The sequence below is a fragment of the Triplophysa dalaica genome, chromosome 11 (assembly GCF_015846415.1).
Source record: "Triplophysa dalaica isolate WHDGS20190420 chromosome 11, ASM1584641v1, whole genome shotgun sequence".
NCBI classification, from domain to species: domain Eukaryota; kingdom Metazoa; phylum Chordata; class Actinopteri; order Cypriniformes; family Nemacheilidae; genus Triplophysa; species Triplophysa dalaica.
In genome coordinates this window covers 19,329,818-19,352,920 of record NC_079552.1, presented here as the reverse complement: position 1 = coordinate 19,352,920, position 23,103 = coordinate 19,329,818, and the positions used below count along the sequence as shown (strand labels likewise).

Sequence of the window (23,103 nt, the reverse complement as noted above, 5' to 3'; positions counted from 1 at the left end):
TGTTTAACATATACGCATTTTGTTATCCTAGCTAAGCCCAATTATATTTCCTATTTTGAAAGGTGACAAGGAAACCTGGGAAAAAAAGGCAAATTCTGCTCACACACACTAGATGGAGACAAACCCTTCACATATCGTCTACCTACAAAAATCACAAATGGGTTTTTTGTGGTTGATATAATTTTAATTTCAGAATTCAGAATAGTATCTGTCATGATAGCAAATATCAATAAAAAGAGACCAATTGATTGTGAAGTGCAATATTGTTCTTCAAATAATTTTATGTTGAACTTTGACTGTAATTTATATCAACTGCTTTTAGGAATTACAAACATGTGGAAAAATTAATTAAACTATTTAGACTTCATGCATGGAACAGTGATAGTATACTCATGTTATGTACCATATTATCTACATCATTCATCTGCGACTAAGCTGCTTTTTAAAGGCCTTGAGGGACTTCGCCATCATGGGTGCCACTCCTGTAAACAGACAAAACAAACAAATCAGCTTTGGCTATAAAACTGCTGCTATATAAATAAATACTTGAAATGTGCTGCATTAATTCAGTTTGTTTCCCCATTTACAGACTTGAAACCGGGATGCAATATTTTAATAAAAATGATTCCACTGCCAACCAAGCTGAAATGAAATCTAGATTAGTCACCCCAAAGTTGGAAAAAATACTGTAACTACCTTGTTTGCAAACAGAATTAAAATAAAAAATACAAGTTACAAGCATGTACTGTAGCTCCATGGCTACAGTGCATGCGACGGACGCAACATGACACACCAAAGACAATAGAACCCTATATAAGTAGTCCGGTATAGACAAGGAGTAATGCCACACTGCTTGCAGGTTTATGTATATTTATATTTGAAAGTAGTTAAATCCCCTAGAGTTGAGTACAGTAATAGCAGCTCACTTAGCCCAATTATGCACTTAAAAACTAATGTCCTGTAAGACTATTTAGATAGCTTCAGTATAAACATGCTTAAAATATGTTATTGCTATGGGTTACATTTCAGACAAGTTCATAGGATTTTCAGCTCACGTTTAATCTTTCGTGGGTCTTGTGTTTGGCCAGAGCTGTTGTAAGGTTTTGGAGACTCACTGAAGTTGGATCTTCCACGACTCTCATGAGGTTTCACACAACTTTTTAGGAAAGTACAGTAATGTTATTTACTTAACCAAAGCAAGAAAGAAATAGGCAAAAAAACATCTAAGAAGTAGTCAAAGGAGAGAAAGTTAACAGACGTTTTGGGTTGTCTTTTGGCCTTTTTAGCTCAATCTTGTGTAAACTGACCTGGGTTTGTCTGTTGGGGGAGGAACTGTCACAGGGCCAGCTGTGCCATGAATCTCCTGTTGAATCCTCACATTTCTAGGTGGCTTAGCAGCTGAATGAATAAACGCCATTTTCACCTGTCTGCCTGTGATGTCAGTATTTGGGGATGGCACAAAAACAGTAAATCTACAGCTTCACACATTTGTCAATGAGACCTGTGCAAAGTCTATTACAGTCCATTAAATGTTTTTTATTTAATTAAGATTAATGTAGCAATTAGAGTTGCAGAATGTTTTATTTAGTCACTTGATAAACCTCTAGTTGACATTGGTCAGTAGGTTAAGAACATGTAAAGAATTTAGACATTATAAAATTTAAATTAAGGATAACGTATGATCTTTTATAGATGGAAAGTTATGCAGTACGAGAACAGAAGAGAAAACAGTATCTTCTACATTAATGCAGGTAAAAGGACAGCATCCATTCACGCTCAGGGGACTGCAGTTAACCCCAAAGTCACAGTTGCGCTTAACATCTATTCATAGCAGAAGCAGACAGATGGTCAGAGCTATATTACCCCAACATATTTGAGCTCAGCTTGCCACTAAACAACTGTTCCCACTGCAGAGGAAACATTTAAAGACAAGGCTTTGAGATCAGACTTAAAAATTATCTCCCAATAGTCAGTGAATATCTGTCTAATGTACTTCACTTTGCATGTTGCATGTGCTGTGCATTATCTGGAGTAGAAAACCGCATACAAATCATTTAAGGTGATGTTCCGTGTGATGCCAATTTTCAAACTTTAGTAGTGTGTAATATTGCTATTAGAGCATAAATAATATCTGCAACATAATAAAGCTCAAAGTTCTAAGCCAAGCTTTAACAGAATTCGCTTTTCAAGGACTACATAGAACGGCTGTTTCCAAAAAAACAAACGGTCAAATAACTGCTTCCATGACTTTAACGGCTGTGAAATCTGTTCTGTGAAATACACTGATATTGTGTGTGTGCATACCCCTTCTACGCAGCACTTCTATGAAACGTCCTTTGAAGTCCTGCTTGCAAATGTCTCCTGGTTAATCTGCTAGTTTTATTATCCAACTTAGGTCCAATATAAAAAGGGAAGACTAACGCCTCTGGTTATATTAATTAATAATAACTAATAACAGTCTGACGCCAATTGGTCCAGTGTCATTTCCCTCGCCATAGTAGAGGGGGAAATTGTGATCTCTAACAAAGACTGACGTTTGCACATGCACTAGCAGACCTCAATTACACTTAGTTGGATCTGCATGTTTTTAACTGATGAAGTGAAGTTGACCCATTGTTACGGTTTATTGCTAAAAAGCCCAAGCTTATGAATAACACGTGCACTGAGAGGGGGACTGACCAATCACAACAGCCTGAGAAGCGGAAGCTCGCTGATATAGTATGGGTGGGACATCATCAGACAAACGTTTTGTGAGATGAAGGAAAGCGGTGAACAATCTATTTGAAATATGTGAAATATAGAGCGTTTTTTTAAACTAGAAAATGAACCAACATTGTTAAATACCCATAAAACTTAAATCAATGCTTCGAAAACAGCCAAAGAACGGCACCTTTAAAAAAAAATTCACAAACAATAGATATTATGCTTATTTTACAACAATCTAAATGGGGCTCATCCAATGAAATATTCACTTTATTTATTCACATTAATAATTTGACTTTTTGGAAATTATTTCTATGTCACTCCGCCCTAAATCTTTAATGCAAAATGAAAAGAGGATCAAAAGAGGTTTTGTAGGCACTCCACCAGACAAACAAGTAGTCCCACTCCTACCGTACACCACAGGCTAAACCTTAAAGTCAAATATCTCAAAAGTGGGCAAATATCAAGTAATATCAATTGAAGCACGTCATCCTGAAACACGCTTACCTTTGGGCTTTCCAGAGTGAGCAGAAACAATGCTCTTTGTGAGTTGCTTTAGTTTTCTCTCCCTCTCCACCGACATACGGAGGTGCATCTCTCTCCAGGATTCATACTCCTCCAGATGAGCATTTCTGAAGTCTTTCTCACAGTGTCTCTCCCACAGGTGATCAGTTACCCCTATGTACACCTGTGTGACCAACATTAGTGAAACTGTGATATCACAAAAGCTAAACCAGTCAATCCCTTCCATGATTTTTAGAAAAAAAATATTGGTTTTCACCATTCTTGCATGATTGGTTTGCTATCATTTAGGAAAACACAAGTCAACCTCTTACCGGATTAAACTCCTCGATCCGGAGAAGCTGTTCAGGTGTGCAGCGTTCAAAAACAGGCTCCAAGATTTCAAAAGGCACTCCTCCAATCTCATAGAGAGCTGTGAAATAGGCAAGCTTTAAGACAAACTAACCTGACTTCATACAATCTTAGAGCAAGATCACAATGTGAGGCAGCATACAGTCAATGTTGTTCTGCAGTGCTCGAATGCATTGCTGGTACAGTGTCATCATGTTGGGCAGGTAGGTCATCTTACTGCCGGAGTACACCTGCATCTTATTCTTCAGCCTTTGTCCGATGAAAACTGGGGCCTCTTCACAGACATCTATGATCTTTCTTTCAGCTACATGCATGAAACATCAGAGTCAAGAATTTCCACACAGCAAGCTTCCATGTACTTTTAAATGGATGTGAAAAAGTCCAGTAGATGTGGAATGACCCACCTTTACTCTCGCTAAAGTACTGATACTGAGAAATGTCTTCACATTCAGGAAAACTTGTTGGAAGAGGAACGTTGAGTAAGTTCATCACCGAGCTCTCAGGAGCCTAGATTTAAAAAACATGAAGAAAAACTGAGTTGTGCACAAACCCTTAAGTTTTGTCAAAGCATAATGGTGAATTATTGAAGAATGTCTGGGGGTTGCCAGAGGTTGTAAAAATGACATAAATCAATTATTATCACCATTAGATGGATTGTATTGGATCTGATGTCAATTGTGATGGGTTCATAAATGTGCCTTGTCCAAAGGCCATAAAATAGTAAAAATGTGGTTTGCCAACATTTTCAGTGAATAAATTCTTGAATTCAGAAAAAGATTGATCTGTTCCTTACACATGGATTACAGCACGCTGCTTTTCTGTTAGTCACCATTCATTTTGATTGTACAGAAAAGAGCAGCAAGTAAAATCTTCAAAATATTTGTCCCGTCTAAATCAGTTTATGCTGACAGAATTTTCCTTTTTGGTTCAAATTATTAGATTTATCAACAGATCACAATATTTGATATTGGTGGTTGATTATAAGTACCACTGTCAATGGGTCTTCCATCACAGCCCCAGATGTCTTCACCCAGGATTCACACACTTGCAAGTTCTCTTTGTGCCCAGTCTTAAGTCTCTTTGGATTTTTAATAGCACTGCAGATTTTTTTGCGTTTGGAAGGCTCAAGGTCATAGCTCAGGTACGCTTCAAAAGACATTGAGGGCGTCTCAGAGCAGTCCACTATTTTTCTCGATTCAGATTTTTCTTTGGTCTTGTTCAACTTATCTTTCTTGCATGCATCTCCATTCTTTTCAATCCGCATTGACGTCGATTTTAATGCTGTCACTTTTGCAAGTGTTGTATTCTGTTGTTTATTTGTTATACTAGACATCTTCTCAGTCTTTTTACCTTCATGTTTCACATGGTCATTACTGATACTCTTGTCTTTCCCATGTCCGTGAGTCTGTGAGCTTTGATTTAAACTAGAATTTTTTTTCCCCGTATCCTTTTTCTCACCATTGGGATGAGATTTTGTTTTACTGGGGTTTATTTCATGTTTAACATCAATGTACTGTGATATTTTTTTTTCCACACGAAAATGGTCTCCTTTTGTTTTTCTTTTAGAATTGGTACTCTCTGAAAGTTCACCGTTACGCCTATCTTCAGCTTCTCTGTTGGGCTGTTCATTAGGGGAAGATTCTTCGGACCTACTTACAATTGAATAAAATAAAGGGAGAGACTTAAAGTACAGCACATGCAAAAAACACAATATAATATTCAAAACAATACATTTCAAGTAAAACTAGTATTCACATAAAAATACCTTGTAGAGTCTTTTGGAACAAGTGATTTCCATCTATTAACTAAAAATTTTGCCACCTTTCCAGCCTGATCATGTTTCCGAAAGGAGTTTACAACTTTGCCAATTCCAGTTTCCTACAAAGAAAAAACATAATTGTTGACTTTACAACTAATAATAATAATAATAATAATAATAATATATTAGGCTTTATTCAAGCACTCCCACATTGATAAAAAAACAAATTCTTACTGCCAGTATCTCGAGTGTTATGTCCAAATGTTGAAGTTTTTTTAAGATTTTCAGCACCTGGACAAAATAAAAAACGCTGTCAGTTTTTATTTAATATGTGGAGCTAAAGATCAGTTTAACATGTGTACAATGTTGACCATAAAACAAACTATAAATGGTTAAAGACATGCCACTCGCTTCCAACGCTCCTTTAAAAACCTGGATTTGCTGAGCAAGCACTCAGGCCTGGCACTATGTATGGGTAAACCTCAGACATGGCTGTGCCATTTGTAGGTTACTATAAATGAGCAATGCAATCACACCCACCACACTTGTAAAAGACCAGAAACAACATGCATGCAGAAGAGTGATTCATGAACTTGTTGAGGTATAACAACAAAAACAAGAATACGTCATTGATACGCAACAAATTGATACACCATCCTACAAGCCATGTGATAAGTAACACAAATTATACAACATTACTACCTTAACTACCACACTGCCCTTCGCTTCATGGTCTGAACTGACGGACAACCAACATAAGACAACTGCAGCATTATTTTTAGAAAGAGCCCCTCTTAAGTGCCAACCCCCGTCACCTCTTCCTTTCCCGTCAACAGCTGCAGACCTTCACTATTCACACGTAACCATCATGAAAGTATATTTCTCTATAGGCAGATATTTTATTATTTTCGTTTTTTGTATCCAACTGTTAAATATACAGGTTTTTGAACTTTGACATTGTGATTTATATTGTCACAACATTTGGGGGTGACCAAAACGAAACCTGCCATTGAACAACAAATTACGTTTTGTTTCAAGAATACCATTTACTGTTTTAGCTAAATTGAAAGAAGTATAAAACTGATATTGTACTTGATATAGCATAACATTTACATACAAACTTTCAAAAACACAGGTGACAACTTGCCCAACCAATATGCCAAGTTGATTTTATTGAGTAATGATATTTTGTTGGAATTTATTTACGAAATATTTACAATAGGACCGTTTTGAATGAGGTGAAACAAAAAACAACACGTCTGCTAAAGAAAACAAACTTTAAAACTTGATAAATTCATCCATACTGACATGTGATAACTGTGATGACATGTGATAACCATTCTGACATGTGTTTTTTGCCCAATCTTGCTTATATATAATGGCATCAAACCAAAGCAAAACATTTTCCTGATGTTTGCATAACATCCTACCGTGTGTCCTTCACATGAGCCTTTGAGCTGATACCTTAACTGCAACACTTTTTTCACATCAGCTGCGGCCATGTCTCCTCCTCGCATACACCTGCGCTTATTAAACTGAAACATATGTTTCCGGCACCTTTATATGGGCGGGGACGATTTGAGAGAGGCTCACACAAAATATGTGAATGACTAACCAGCCAAATGGCGTGGGAAATCTCTTGAAAACTTAAAACATCCAGCCTCATAATACTCACCCTCAGAATAAAATAGATCCAAGTTTGTTGCACAATTAAACCGTTTACATCAAATTTCGGGTTTGTTATTGACGTCTAGTGCGTCAGATCATGGCCGCTGCGCCGCGGGTCAAACCTCTCATGGCTATTACGTCATCAAACTCAGTCTAGCTTTAGGCTTGTTCGACTTAATTTATGATTTGATGGGTGGCATAGATCTTTTATTGAGATGCGATTTTAAAATAGAAAAACTATCTGTGAAATTAGCCACATTCCACAAACAAGCTTTATTGGCTAGGATGCTAACATAATTTCTCCCCAAATAAATATTATCTGGAAAAATCAATGTATTCAATATAAAAAAAAGATCTCTATTTTACAAAAGTTGATATGAAAATTATATTTTGCTATATAGACTAGATAACTTTAATACAATTAGTAATTTATTAACCTAGAGTATTCTTGGAAACATTTGGGTTTTCAGTTACACCAAAAGAGTAAATATATTGTGTTTGATGCCACTCCTCAACAATTTATTTAGTAAGAGCTTGTAGAAGTGATCTGAGGCAATTTATATTAGATAGCATGTTTAGAGGAGAAATTGTAGTTGTTCTAATAAACACATAAGGAATGTTATATAAGGAGAAATAGCTAATTGTAAAAGCTTATTCTGGTCCAACATAAACTGGAATAAAGTTGGGTGTATCAGTGTTAAATATTGTTTAAATAATAAGGGTAAAATATGTTACATTTAAAATTCTACATGGTATCTATCCAGCTAAAAGTGTGTCAGAGACATTTAATTTTGACATGAATTATTCCTGGGATTTCTGGTCAATAGAGAAATAATCTTATTTATAATTGCATATATAGGCCTACCAAGATTTTTTGGGTGGATATGGAAAAGTTTAGTATAGAAAACAGACATTATATGTAAGTTAAAAGTTTTTGTTATATTTTTCCAGTATAAAAATAATATAGATTCTTTTGCACAACTGTTAATCATTATGGGAAAATTTCACATATGAAAGAATGGACAAGATTCAAGCTAAATTTCACCCATTTTCTTCAAAAGATGAATGCCTACTGCACCAGTTTGCAAAGCATTGTTAAAAAAAAAGCAATAAAGACGTTGGACTCTCGCTTTTATTTTTGGATATACATGTTAATATGAATTAATATGAATATGTTTTAGCGTTCTGCAGAATGACACCATGTTGTAGGCTATAGTGTTAAAAAAAAAAGAAGTTCGACTTTCATGCGGTGCTGCAGGAATCGACAGGCGGATGACACCACCTTACCGAGAGAGGTATTCAAAAGCTTATGAAGTCGGCTCTCAACTCTCTCTTTCGGTAATGTGATGTCATCCGCCTGTTGGTTTCTGCGGCGCTGCATGAAGTGTCTGCACCTATTATAATGTTATATTGGAATTTAGCTACTATTTTCCAAAATTAACTTTCAGAATTACCAAATTTTGAGATATTAGTTTTATGGATGCAAAAAGTGAAATAAGTCTAATTGTGTAAAATGTAAGAAAACATAAATGTTAGCCTAAATATTGAGCATAGGCCTATACTTCTGATATTGTAATAATATTTTATTTTATAATATAGAAAACATTACACTAATGAATTAAGGGACGTTTTATCTATAAAAAGCAATAAATATTACACCTACCCAAAACATTTACTCTCAATTTATTTTACAAAAGCTGTAACCAGCTATTTACTGTTAATTGACACATATCATGTTGTAACCTCCTGCAATTAACGTCGAGGCCTCGAGAGTTAATAGTCGCGTTTCCAAAATTAAGGTTGAAAGCCACAACGAAACGCCGGTCTTTGCTCCGTGTTGCGCGTTCTGTGTGAAAATACATTATTTATTTTTTCTGTAAAAGGGAATGGCAATTTAAAAACAAAATTTTATTTAAGACATTTATTGAAATAACCCGTCAATCTTTGCCCAATGGACTTGTCCCGTTGCTCATGAAAAGAGGAGGAGTTAACTAACTTTATTCTGATGTCTGATGTAGCGTCTCTCTCTCCTGCACACCCACGTTGAGGTGCAAGTCTATCCTTCTTCTGTACCAGTTTTATCTCGACATCGGTAAGTTTGTTTTTACTTTTATTAGTATAAAAGTCGTTTGGTGGTTCTTTGCAGCCCCTGCTCAGTAAAGAAACTTAGGTCATTAAAGGGTTTATTAGACTCATGAGCTACCTACATGTTATTGTGATGTATTATCAGTTTCATAAGACCAGTGTATTGGTTCCAAGCACCAGCACAGGCATATATGACTAGAAGCCCCTTTTGGCTTTTAAAATTTTGGAGTACATTTCCCAAACCGGCATATTGACATTTGCATTGTGCAAATAGCGGTTTTCAGAACTGGTTCACTTTATGATTTCAGATGGAAATCAAATAGAAATTATGTGTATATGATTTGAATAATTATGTTCTTTTCACATTAGATATTTGCATTAGAATTCTTTTTTCAACTACTATAATTTATAAAGATTAAGTCAAAGGCCTAAATGTGATAAACGCAGCTCTCATCAGGATTGACCATGCAAATGTATTCACTTTAACAAAAATACCTCTATACAAAAAAGTTTAAGAATTGTAAGGACAGCCAGGTTTGAATGACATATTCTATAAAAGGCCCTTAGAGCACTTCTGCACTGCGTTTCTATTCTTGGCCATAGTTGTGATAAATGGTGACAGATGCAAAGAGAGGAATGCTTGGGTGATATGTTGTGGTAATCACTCTAACATGTTAATTATAGTGTACAACTTGCATACAGCTTTGTACTTTTTAACTAACTATGGGTTTAAATGTTTGCCTCTTTCTTAGAGTGTCACTATTAGTTGATGAACTCTGCACAGGGTTTCGAAATATGAGCCAGGTCTGGGTCACTACTCTACAGAAATAGCAGTCTAAAAATGAGTCGTTTTCTTTTTTTTAAATAATGTTGTGCAAATTGATCGCTGCACATTTGTGATGTTTTAATGTGAACTAAGAATGTTTTTAAATTTAAAAGTTCAGCTAAAAAAAGAATTCAGTCAAGCTTTCCTGTAGCTCAGTGGTAAGAGCAAGATTGTGGTTTCGATCCCAGGAGATTGCACATGCCTAAGTAGAAATGTATAGGCTTCTGCACTGTTAGTAGCTTTGGATAAAAGCGTTTGCCAAATGCATAAATGTAAATGTAAATTTATTTACCGCTGTAAACATAGTGTGGTCAAAATACACTATATTTTGAATAATGTTTATTAATGACTTAATATACCAATGAAATTCAAAACTGAACTTTAAATTTAGCCTTGCCACATATTTTTTCAAAGAGTAAATATGTGCACCTGTATGTCTAAAATCTTTCGATCTTCCCACATCCTTCTAGGTCTTGGCTGTGACCCATTACTACAGTCATGGCACCCAAAAAGAGCAAGGCTGCTAAAAAAAATAAAGCTGATATAAATGAGATGACAATATTGGTAGATGACAGTCCCACCAGCAAAATAAATGGACTAAACACTCTCCTGGAAGGTGGAAACGGCTTCAGTTGCATCTCTACCGAGGTCACCGACCCTGTATATGCACCTAACCTCCTGGAGGGTCTTGGCCACATGAGGCAAGATGGCTTCCTCTGTGACCTGACTGTTGCAACCAAGTCCAAATCCTTTGACGTTCATAAGGTTGTGCTGGCTTCCTGCAGCGAATACATCCAAGGCATGCTCCGAAAGGATCCATCCCTGAAGAAGATTGAGCTCAACGATTTGTCTCCAGTTGGTTTGGCTACAGTCATCACTTACGCATATTCTGGAAAACTGACATTGTCTTTGTACACCATCGGCAGCACGATCTCAGCTGCCATGCTGTTGCAGATCCATACTCTGGTGAAGATGTGCAGCGATTTCTTGATGCGGGAGATTAGCGTGGAGAACTGTATGTACGTCATCAATATTGCTGACACATACAATCTGAAAGAGACGAAAGAAGCCGCTCAGAAGTTCATGCGGGATAATTTTATTGAGTTCTCAGAGATGGAGCAGTTCCTGAAGCTCACCTATGAGCAGATTAGCGAATTCCTCATGGATGATTCCCTTCAACTGCCTTCAGAGCTTACAGCTTTCCAGATTGCGGTGAAGTGGTTGGACTTTGATGAGAAGCGGCTGAAGTATTCTCCTGACCTGCTGTCCCACATTCGCTTTGGAACCATCATACCTCAGGACCTTGTCAGTCACGTACAGAATGTTCCCAGAATGATGCAAGATTCAGAGTGCCACCGTCTGTTGGTTGATGCTATGAATTACCATCTGCTGCCGTTTCAACAGAACATCCTTCAGTCCAGAAGAACCAAGGTCCGGGGTGGTCTACGCGTACTGCTCACAGTGGGTGGACGACCCGCCCTAACAGAAAAGTCCCTCAGCAAGGACATTCTCTACAGAGATGAGGACAACGTCTGGAATAAGCTGACTGAGATGCCAGCAAAGAGCTTCAACCAATGCGTGGCAGTTTTGGATGGTTTCCTGTATGTGGCTGGTGGTGAAGACCAAAACGATGCTAGGAACCAAGCAAAACATGCTGTGAGCAATTTCTGCAGGTAAAATATTTCCTTTTCATATTTTTCTAAGTGTCTATTGAGATGTACACGTTTTTTTAACCCAAGGTTAGATGAATGTGGACAAACCCAACCATTATTTAAATTAGCCAAGCATGATACAGGTTTCATTAAACAGGGGCTTGGGTTTCTCCATATTTGAGCCAACTAAATAGAGGGTATGCACGTGACGTCACTGCATATGCAACGTCACGTGAAGTCAAGTGAGTCACAAAAAGTGAATGAATTGCTGCAATTTGCTAAAACAAATGGAATACTGAAACGTGGATATTTTCTAGTCATTTAAAAAAATGGTGGTTGCTAACAAGTTGCTAAAAGTGCAACTTCCTTTGGCGGGGACGTTAGACGTCATCGCGCATATAAAGCTCACAAACAATAGAACATGGGCACAAATCTCCTACGATTTAAATGTTGATTCATTAACAAAGTAATTACTCACCAGGGACCCATTTTTAATAAAGTTTGAAAGAGTTGTCGGAGGCTTGGTGGTGGTGAAGTTGACTTAAAGTGACCTTAAGTGCATTGTGTTAGCTTTTTACTTCTGCTCATTGTATTTCGGCTTCAAAAGTAACAAATGTGCTATTGACTTGTAAAGATTATCTTGATAAACAAAACGTGTAAGTGTCATAACCCTTTGTTAAACACAGAGCTTATTTTTTGTGATTTTCCAAAAGTCTATGGGAAAATGCATAGGCTTTCGATCGAGAGAACCCGTGTGCTGCTAACTTCCAGGTTTATCAAACCAAACATGTAATCTCTTTTGTTCCCTATTGTGTTACCTACCTGCTTTCTACACCTTTATATGTTTTGTAAATGTATTTCCTTTAACATTCTAAGCAGATTTATTTCATACAAACTTAAAGATTATCGTATTGGGTTTATTAAACCATTAAACGTGTTTTGCTCGAGTAGAAAATGTTTACTTAAGACATTGCTTTGTGTATTACCCCCGGCTTTGATATCAGGTACAAAATAAATATCACCAAATGCAATTCCGTGTACTTCCAAGGACACCTGGTTCATATGTAAGTTGTAAGGTTCACTGTGCAACAACTTTTATTTTGTTTCTCTTACTGTAAGCAGTCATTTTGCAGGGGTTTTGACTGTTTTGCCACTCAATGGGGCGTGTTCCGGCGTGTTCACATGGTGCTAACATGGGAAAGTGCCGTCAATGCATACTCTGTATAAACAATCCACATTTATTTCTATTCTATATGAACTCAATACCCAATTCTGCAAAGCAATGGATAATGTATGGCTATTTCTCTCCTCAGATATGACCCTAGATTCAACTCATGGATCCACCTAGCTAACATGATTCAGAAGCGTACTCATTTCAGCCTTAACACCTTCAACGGTCTCCTGTTCGCTGTGGGTGGACGAAATTCTGATGGTTGCCAGGCATCTGTTGAGTGCTACGTTCCATCCTCTAACCAATGGCAACTGAAAGCAGCAATGGACGTCCCTAGATGTTGCCATGCCAGCACAATTATTGATGGCAAGATCTTGGTGACTGGTGGTTACATTAACAATGCATATTCACGTGCCGTATGTTCTTATGATCCATCCACTGACACCTGGCAGGACAAGAACAGTCTAAGCACCCCAAGAGGATGGCACTGCTCAGTGACCGTCGGAGATCGTGCATATGTTCTTGGTGGCAGCCAACTGGGTGGACGCGGTGAGAGGGTGGATGTCTTTCCAGTTGAATGTTATAACCCTTACTCTGGCCAGTGGAGCTATGTTGCCCCCTTGCTGTCAGGGGTGAGCACAGCAGGTACTGCCACCTTGAATAACAAGATTTACGTCCTGGGTGGTTGGAATGAGGTTGAGAAAAAGTATAAAAAATGCATTCAGGTGTATAATCCTGATATCAATGAATGGACTGAGGATGATGAATTGCCAGAAGCTACAGTTGGTATTTCCTGTTGTGTTGTCACCGTCCCCACACGCAAAACACGGGAGTCGAGGGCCAGCTCTGTTTCATCAGCTCCAGTTAGTATATAGGCCTAAGCATTGATATTAGGGACACTGGTTAATTGGCCAACTGTAAAATTTTCAGCTTAATATTTGTTGAAGATCTTTTTTTCTCAGAAATGTCAAAATTAAGAGTCAGTTCGTGACAATCTCCAAATTTTGAATCAGTCTATTGGGGGTTCCAAAGTCGGTCCTGGAGAGCCGGTGTCCTGCAGAGTGTAGCTTCAACTTGGCTCAACACAACTGTCTGGAAGTTTCTAGTCTGCCTAGTGAGACCTTACATGTGTCTCAATCACGTCCATTGTTTAGTAGTCTGGGCACTGACAAGCGAGTCAGCCATTTTTAGGGTTGTCTCATATTCGCAAAATCCTTCTAGTGTACTGAAACGTTCATTCTCTAAAAATTTCCAAAATGCACTGCAAAAACCAGGGAGCATCAACACTCCCTATTTTCCCTTACCAGAAATCACATGACAAGTTTTGAAGACACTTAACCAAAATCGCAGGAGCCAACTAAATAAACTTCATGAAGCATGATTAATTCATGTTATGTGTAAACAAACATTGCTAGACAGGAAGGCAACACAACAGTTAAATTTAATAATCAACCAAATTTGTGCACTGACATGTAACAGAATAATGAAAGTGTTTCTCATTGAAAAGAAGTCACAGAGATGTCGGTTTTGCCGGTTGTTGATTAATTCCAGCTGTGAAGTAAAATAAGTAAACAGTGTCCAAATGAGTAGTTGCCAGTGCCAGTGCCCTGACCTGTGTACATGGTATACTGATTCACAATATCGGGACAAGGGAGCTGATTGACACAGGGCTTGATTAGTTGGTTCAGGTGTGTTTGATTAGGGTTGAAGAGCTAAAGTCTGCAAGACCAATTTTGGACACCTATAATCTCTAGAACATTATGAATGCTGTATACAACTTTAGACGACTGTAGAGAACTATTATTATTTATATAAACCACTTTGTTTAAAGAAGAATTTAAGTTTGTCCATTTTGATTAATAAAAAAATTAAAATAAAGTTGAAAGATGATTCACAACTTGTGGGAACAGTGGAAAAAAACATATTTTGGAGGTGCATTTGTTATGTGTAGATGGTGAAGGAAACAGATGAAAGCAACTTGCATATTTGTGAAATCGAGAGCTTGTAGTCATACCATTCTTTTCCAAGTTTTCAAGTGGGGCCAATTTTTTTAATTGAATAAATCCCTTAATATAACTACAGATTTAATAATACTATATTGATTGCAAGTTAAAACATTGCAATCTGTCCAAATATGTTAACCTTTTTTTGAAGACCTAAAAATGGTTGTACTCAATAACATTATTTTCTAGTAGTGTTATTCTGCATTGTGCTCATGTAGTGTTCAGTTGCATATTACAATGCTATGAAATAAATTGGTAGGTCATTTTAACTTGCCTTCCCTACTTACCAGGAGTAGGTATATTAAAACTAATAGTACAGCCAGTCAGTTTACACTATAAGAATAGAAAGCTAGGTATGGTGTGACAATGCTGAATGGGACTTAAATGACATGGCATGTTTTACTAATGGGTGAATAACTGTGAAAATAATAACGAGTTGTGCCTGAATTGTCTAGAACGTTTTTTCCCGACAGTTCATGATTTTAAATGCTCTGGATATAAAAAAAATCGATCTTTTAAAATATAATCAGTCAATGGATTGCATTCATAATAATATCTACATGTCATGTAAGATCTGCATATTTATTAAAGGTTCTTAAGAAATGTTGCTGTTGTTGTGACATTTTTCTTGGATTATTGGTATTATTAGGGAAAACATTTACTGAATGACTGAATGAATGACTGAATTTTACACACATATAATCTATAATACTTTGTGCTCTGCTTTTAGATCTTGTTTTAATAATTTAATCCTTTGGGAATAATATCCCAGGTTGGCTATTTTTTCAATATTGCTAGGAATTCAATAGTTTGATTCTGATCCTATAGAGACCTAACTGTCCGTGTCATTTTTGTACCAAATACAACACATACATTTTATACAGCACTGACACCATGTTCACAGTACATATTACTTGTATTATGTATATTTGTCACAAGCAGCTGTATTTTTATCCTATTCTTTATGAAAAGGCAAAAATGTCAATAACCCCACTGAAGTGCGGCTGTTATTTGTGTATTATAAGAATATCACAATTAAAATGCAAAGAGCGATTTTTATATATATTATAGTAAAGGTTACATAAAAGGCATTTCAATTGTGCAAAAAATGATAGTTCTAAAGTGACCTTTAAAAACCTTTTTTCATTTAATTTAGCCCTTTTTAAATATAGGATCAATTCAATTCAATTCAATTTTATTTATATTGCGCTTTTCACAATGTGTATTGTTTCAAAGCAGCTTTACAGTTAGAACACAGCACAGTGCATGGTGTTTATACAACGAGTAAGATCATTCTAATAAATAATATCTAATTTCTAAATAAATAAATAAATGAATGAATGCAGTCTCACCTTAAACCTACATTACCTTTGTTCACCCTAATTCTGCATTCTGCATCGTCATGATTACAACAGGACATTTAAATAGATCTGTTTCCATAGCTGAACATGGTTACCATGAGGTGTCGTTTGAACTACTGATCAGTGGATTGAACACAAAAACTAGAGTTGTAAAAAAACAGAGTTCCAACATACTTTGCTTTAAACTATCAGACTGTTTGAATGGCTGGGACAGAGAGCAGAAGTGACATTTTTGCAACACATTATGAACATAACACAAACCTTACCATAATAGGATAAAATACTTTATCATTTTTTTTGTTCTGTTGAACACAAAAATAGACATTTTGAAGACTGTAGGACAGCATTTGACTACCATTGTTTTTTCCTAATATGGTAGTCAATGGGTGTTGAGATCTGTTTGGTTATAAGCATTATTACAAATACCTTTCTCTGTGTTCATCAGAACAAAGAAATGTATACACATTTGGAACAACTCGAAGGTGAGTAAATGATGATAGAATTTTCTTTTTTGTTAAGTGGGGTAAAGGGAGACATTTTTTACATTTTCGCCCCTCTAAGCAAGCTAAAATGATATATCAGGAAAATTTACACATTTCCCATTAATTCAGAATTCAGGAGTGTTTTTTAAAAAGTCGTCTTGTGTCTCACTTTACCCCAGTTTAGGAGTAAACTGAGGCAGACCAGAGAAATCAAGGTGGTAAAGTGAACCAGCTGGGGTTAAACTGATCCACTTACTATTTCCACTCTGAAACTACCATGAAAACACATGTTATAACAGTTAGAATCCTGACAGCTAGCTTGACAACCACACATTCCAGAACTTATGTCGGACTAGTAACAGACTCATGGGGATTTGTCAATTAAGCATTTTTTTATTTCTTAACACTTGAAAGTAACTCTGAACAAAATCAAATACAACAGAATATCATTCAAAATGTTTTAATTGACATTCAAATGACAGATAGAACCAGATTTTTCCCTGCCAGTTTCTTCTGTCTTTCTTTATAAGCCTTTTCAATTGACTGCTTTTCAGGAGTATCAGTTAGGATGGCTGTCTTCACACGCTTTCGTTTGGTTTGTGTTCTGGGGGGACATTTGGGAAGTGATAGGATTTCTTATAGACTTCTTTCCTTCCTTGACCTCAGCGGCTGCACTCTCAATCTCCTCGAGGGGTGTTTTGCCCCAGGTTGTCTTCCTGGTGTATTGCCATGGCATTATGGCTCTTCTACAATGTTTATTACATTAAAAATAAAACATATGTAGCCTAGCCTAATGTGCCTCATGTCTCACTTTACCCCACAGCATTTGTCTCACTTTACCTCACCCTCACATTTTAGAAAAAAACGATCTCTCTTAGCAATTTAGGATAATCTTTAGTTAGCATCATCACATGGTTTTATTTGTTAGTAGTTCATCAACATGTATGATATAAGTTTTTCTACCTGAATCAATTTGCTTTGGAAAAACATTTGATTAAGTTGACAGCAAGAAAATGTTTTAACATGCAAAAAAAATATTTGTGTGAAGAAAACATGCTTACCACAGCACCATGAGGTCCACTCCTTCATGGCAAAGGGGAAATGGGAGGGGCTTGAAAACATAATGGTCACATGACCACAAATGTGTTCCATTTCCTAGATACAGGGGGTGTCTCACATTACCCGATGGCTCACATTACCCCACTCTCCCCTATCCCTTTAAAGATAACCATCCTCAGTTTCGAAACGTACTTGCACATGTTATTTTAAAAGAAAGGCACTTCATTTCCCAGTGTCAATCTCAACCATGCTCAGTGCCGGCCCGAGACGCTTGGGGGCCCTAAGCAGAATTTGATTTGGGGGCCCCTCCCAGCACGCGGAGTCACCTGTGCTTGAAGATTATTGACACAAATGTCACACTATAATGTTACATTATAAATGAATAAAAATACTCAATACGATTCTTAAATAAAAGACTTTACTCTTCAACTTCTGAATACAAAATGTCACAAAACAAGAAATAAATAATTTGCAAATGTGCAATCTTTTAAATACATTTAGACATTTGGCAGACGCTTTTATCCAAAGCATTTTACATTGCTTTATCCTATACATTTCACATAGGTATTTGCAATCCCCTGGGGGTGAACCCACAACCTTTCGTTGTTAACGCAATGCACTAACCACTGAGCTACAGGAAAGCTGTATAAAACCAAAATAGACAAACATTCATATGTATTGGTGCAACCAACATGGTATTGATATATTTTAACATTCACTTCAACACACACAGCAATGCTAGCGGGCATCCCTTTAACTTATAAGGTTAAGTTCCCCTTCGGCTGTTTTCTCCAACTTAAACTGATGTCTATTATCAATACGTGAAATACACCTAGATAAATGTATATTAATAATGCGAGACATTCACTGTTGATAGCGGGGATTTAACGTTAGCCCTGGTGAGGGCTTATATAAAATCACGAGTCATGGCTAGCAGCTACCTCAAGTGACGTGAGCACAATTTTCACTAATCATGCAAACATACCTTTATCTTACGCTCTTTTCTCCTCCTCTGTCCTTTTCTTTCTCTTTTCGGCACCAGATGGATACATCCTTTTTTGTGACATGGCTTGTCATTTATTAATAACAGTGACACGCACTTGCGCGCCGGCGCGAATTGTCAATGCACGCGAAATGTGTCTAAGCGCAATTGCGCAAGACTCAACCGCTGGCAGTCACAGCAGCAGTTGTCGGCAAATCAGAATTTTCTTATCTTGAATTATTCATTTCATTTCATTTATTCATTCATATAAATTAATTTATTTATTCATTCATTTATATAACTTGTTTTAAGTTTTTTAATTGTAAAAAAAAACCATTGGGGGGCCCCCTGGTGGACAGGGGGCCCCAAGCAGCCGCTTAGTTCGCTTATGCCTCGGGCCGGCCCTGACCATGCTTTCCATTTATTTCCATTCCATTCTCTACCGCTTATCCGAACTACCTCGGGTCACGGGGAGCCTGTGCCTATCTCAGGAGTCATCGGGCATCAAGGCAGGATACACCCTGGATGGAGTGCCAACCCATCGCAGGGCACACACACTCACTCATTCACTTCTATTTATTTTGTGTCAAGAAATTGTAAAACTGAGGTAAGGATGGTTGCTGCAGTAACACCACTGGTTAGCGGATTCGGCCATTGGTTTTAACTGTGTTGCTATGCTACCGGAAAAAGCGACACACTGCTTCGCTTACAGGATACAGGAAATGTGATAAAGGTCAGGAGAATATAAGAAACGAAGAAACCCGGACTAAAACACACCATTGTTGGCTGAAATTAAAACCAGCGGTGATCCTGACGACATTCCTACGACTCACAATGGTGTTCCTGGACACTGAAATGTAGCGCGAAATGGCGTTTCCTAATATTGTAAGCAGTCATTTTGTAGAGTGTTTTGCTCACGTGGTAAAGTGACTACACGTAAATACCATATAGGCTGTGTCTCATTTTGTAAGGTTGCGTCCTGCAGAGGTCTCATTCGAAGGCTGCTACGTCGAGGCTGTCTCGTTTCATAAAATCAGGTAGGACTCTCTGAAGGCACCCTTCAAATGCAACCTTCTGTGATGGGAATTCGGAGGATACATGAGCTGTATCCTTTATTGCTTATGTAACGGGTATTTAACCCGTCCTGTAGGGGAAAATGTATTAGTGCTGCCACGGAAGACGAAAAGATCTTGGTCCCCGCTTTCAGTGCTTTTAATCTTGTTACACACTAAATATGTGTATGTTGTGTTCTACTCTACTGGGATGTACAGACCGATGAGGGTAGGCTTCAGCTTAAGTAAAGTCACTGGCTTCCTGAAGTAAAAGTAAAATCTGTGAGGCAGTCTAATATACCCCTCCCCTGGTCTAATAAAGTAGCAGAGTACCCTACTCCTTGACAGCCTAAAACAAAAAGCTACAATGAAGTAAGTATGCAAATGAAACAATATTTATTCTCTTATGTCTTTCCTTTTGTCGTGTACTCAAGTGTTAAATTCAGGGTTAATAATCACAAAATAAGATAAAGTAAAAGGTATTGTCTTTTTATTTTCTTTTTCACTCACTACAACTTAATCCTTTTCAATGTAAAAGCTCTAACCTTTTTACGTGTACAGAGATAAACTCCACTTCAAAATGAAAAAAGAAAAACACTTTTGTAAACACCACTTATGGTGAGTTTTCAGTTTTCAAATGATCAACTTCAAAAAATCAGGCAATCACATTTGAAAAAAAAACATTATCAATATACACAATGAAATTTCACATCTGAAAGAGCACTCACGTTTAATGTCCCTTTATATGCTCACTCACTGTGCTTTAGTTTCTGTGATTCAACTGAACTCTCACAGTTCAACGTTCTTCGAATCAAAAATATATAAAATAAAAAAAATAGGAATAGATTGAAAACCTTAGATGAGTTGTCCTGACGTAGCGTGCGTTGAAATCATCTTGAGCTTTCGCAGCAATATCACTCAAGCTCAATGAAAATGTCCCCAACAAAATGAGTGAATCAAAAGTGAGTCGAAAGAGATTGAATCAAACTGAGGTGAATCAAAAATGAAATCAACCAACAGGGATGTATTAAACTGAGACGCACCACTTGAGATGTCAAACCGAGATGTCGTTGGATGGCAGAGTAACACAAAATAGACTTAAACTCAAATCTTCTAAAAAAACTATGTTCCGCTCCAACTGCAAGCTGAAATTCGTACCGCACGTGCGATGACACTCAAATGCGCGTGACTAGTCATCTTGAAACGTTAGTTCGTACGAGTACTTCTCAATCAAGGTACAAGTCCAAAGGTACTTTAACCAAAATGTGAAAAATCTCTTCAATCGTCACGAATCAAACTAAACTTGTACTTTAAATGCACTCACAGTTCTCGTAGCCTTCACAAAACATTACTGCGTCACTCCAGCAGTCCAACACAATGCGTCTCACGGATCAAACTCACAAAAAAACTACGAAACGCGGGACACAACTGCCCAAAGAAAAAATTAGCTTGATGTCGTCCTTTATTCGACCAAGCCCCGATTAGCTTTAATTTAAGTTACTTTATCGGACGAGTTTCTCAATACAACACTCACTTTTTTTCTGTCTGTCCCTTCTCCACCGCGCTCTTCTTCTTTTTTTTCAACGCACCCACTTAACGCCCAAAACCAATCCGCCCGTGAAAATAAAAGTGCCCCAAAGAATGATTTTTTAAGATAATATATATATATACCCGTTACACTAGAGATAACCCACAATTCTTTGCGTCGGCCAACATCTGTTATTTGAATATACGGCAAACAAGTCTTAATTAGCACGGGAACATTTTTTGTAAAATTGTATGGGTCAAAATTATAGATTTTTCTTTTATGCCCAAAATCATTAGGATATTAAGTAAATTAGTAATTACCTTATTCGTAAGTTTATTTATTATTTTATTTAGCCTTGTTGTGCAAGCACTGTTGAGCTTGTGCAGAGGCAGCAGCTTTTGCCAGAGGGGAACTGGAATCCCCTGGTTGGGGCTGGGTTCTCCATGAGGTTTTTTTTGCGATTGGAGTTTTGGGTTCCTCGCCACTGTTTGCATATTGTTTTTCACTATTTGCCTGGCCGGGGGGGCTGCTTTAGAATTAAGAAGTTAAACATAATCAATATTGCATATAAGAATTTATAGTCCGTTTAATATTTGACCTGTGGTTCTCTCTCCTTTATCCCAAATGTGTGCTTTCACTGTGCGTGTGTGCGAGTGTGTTTGCGTGAGTGCGTCTATGTCACTGTGTGTAAGTATGTATGCATATTGTGTGTGTGGAGCATTTGTATGTCTGTCTTTTGTTGTTTTCACCTTTTTCTTGTTTTTACAGGTATATGCCTTTAGTTATTTTTCTTGTATTCAATGTGTGACACGCACTTGCGCAATGAAAATTGTAAAAAGCGCTGTATAAATAAAGTGGAGTTGAGTAAAGATCATGTTCCGTGAAGATATTTTGTAAATTTCCTACCTTCAATATATATAAAAACTAATTTTTTGTGAGTGGATGGCCCGCCACAGTGCCCCTGATTAACAACTTCAAAAGCAATTTTCTCAATATTTAGATTTTTTGCACTCTCAGATTCTTGAGATTTAAACGGTTGTATCTGAGCCAGATATTGTCCTATTCTAGCAACTCATACATCAATAGAAAGCATATGTATTCAACTTTCTGATTATATACAAATCCCAATTTCGAAAAAATGACCCATAAGACTAGTATTGTTGTCCAGGGTCACAAATTGAATGTTTAAATGATACAGTTTACAATTTATGTCACTTTTTTTAATCTTAGCAGGCATGTGTAGTAAATAGGTTTACAAGTGTTTAGTGATTTTTAGATGTTTTGAAACAGTAAGGCAAAACTTGTATATCTGTATATCTCTTTTGGCATTGTTTAGTTTAGAAAGTAACCAACTTTTTACCACTTAAATCATGTAGAATTATCATAGAATTTATCATTTTAATTAATTTAACAGGTGTGTGAGTGATACGTGTTCTTATAGCAATGTGGTACTTCCTGTTTCCTTTTCTGCCAGTATAGGCTTTGTCCAACACAGGACATCTTGTTTAATTCTAAAATTGAGAATCCTCACACCGCATCATTTAGAGCAGTGGTTCTCAACTCTGACCGGCGAGATCCATTTTCCTGCCGAGTTAAGCCCAAAGTCTGATAAAACACCTCAAGAGAGAAATCAGTGACTTCAGGAACAGACTCGTTTGACTTAATATATGGCTGCTAAGATTGTTTGGCGTATCGCATTAAAGTACGGCGAGGGCGATTCAAATGTGTACCGAGCAATCTGCACTTGAATCGGAATTGCTTTCGTGTTACTTAAATGGAATAGATTTGCACAGCACCGCATCAAGTTGAATGCATCTATTCCTAAAGACGATGATTAGCTTGTTCATGTGTTTTATATCAGAGTTGGGGCTAAACTCAGCAGGAAAATGGATCTCGCCG

General features: G+C 37.1%; 2 protein-coding genes across 2 annotated transcripts; one reads left to right on the top strand and one right to left on the bottom strand.

Moving 5' to 3' along the window:
* Window positions 1-420: 420 nt before the first annotated feature.
* Window positions 421-10,376, bottom strand: eloal (elongin A, like). Its single transcript, XM_056761226.1, is given in 12 exon segments — window positions 421-482; window positions 1,056-1,156; window positions 1,308-1,431; window positions 3,211-3,391; window positions 3,540-3,637; window positions 3,719-3,880; window positions 3,981-4,083; window positions 4,526-5,225; window positions 5,342-5,454; window positions 5,570-5,626; window positions 7,011-7,085; window positions 10,344-10,376. Coding segments are annotated over 12 exon segments (1,809 nt in total).
* On the top strand, window positions 9,013-15,343 carry klhl31 (kelch-like family member 31). Its single transcript, XM_056760039.1, has 3 exons — window positions 9,013-9,095; window positions 10,385-11,587; window positions 12,880-15,343. The coding sequence occupies exons 2-3, from the start codon at window positions 10,413-10,415 to the stop codon at window positions 13,610-13,612; spliced, it is 1,908 nt and encodes a 635-aa protein (XP_056616017.1). The 5' UTR covers window positions 9,013-9,095; window positions 10,385-10,412; the 3' UTR covers window positions 13,613-15,343.
* Window positions 15,344-23,103: the final 7,760 nt, after the last annotated feature.

Excerpts from the sequence above, each read along its gene's own strand:
- klhl31 (XM_056760039.1), top strand. The coding sequence starts at position 10,413 with ATGGCACCCAAAAAGAGCAAGGCTGCTAAAAAAAATAAAGCTGATATA. Across the intron at positions 11,588-12,879 it reads GCTGTGAGCAATTTCTGCAG|ATATGACCCTAGATTCAACT; the intron begins GTAAAATATTTC and ends TTCTCTCCTCAG.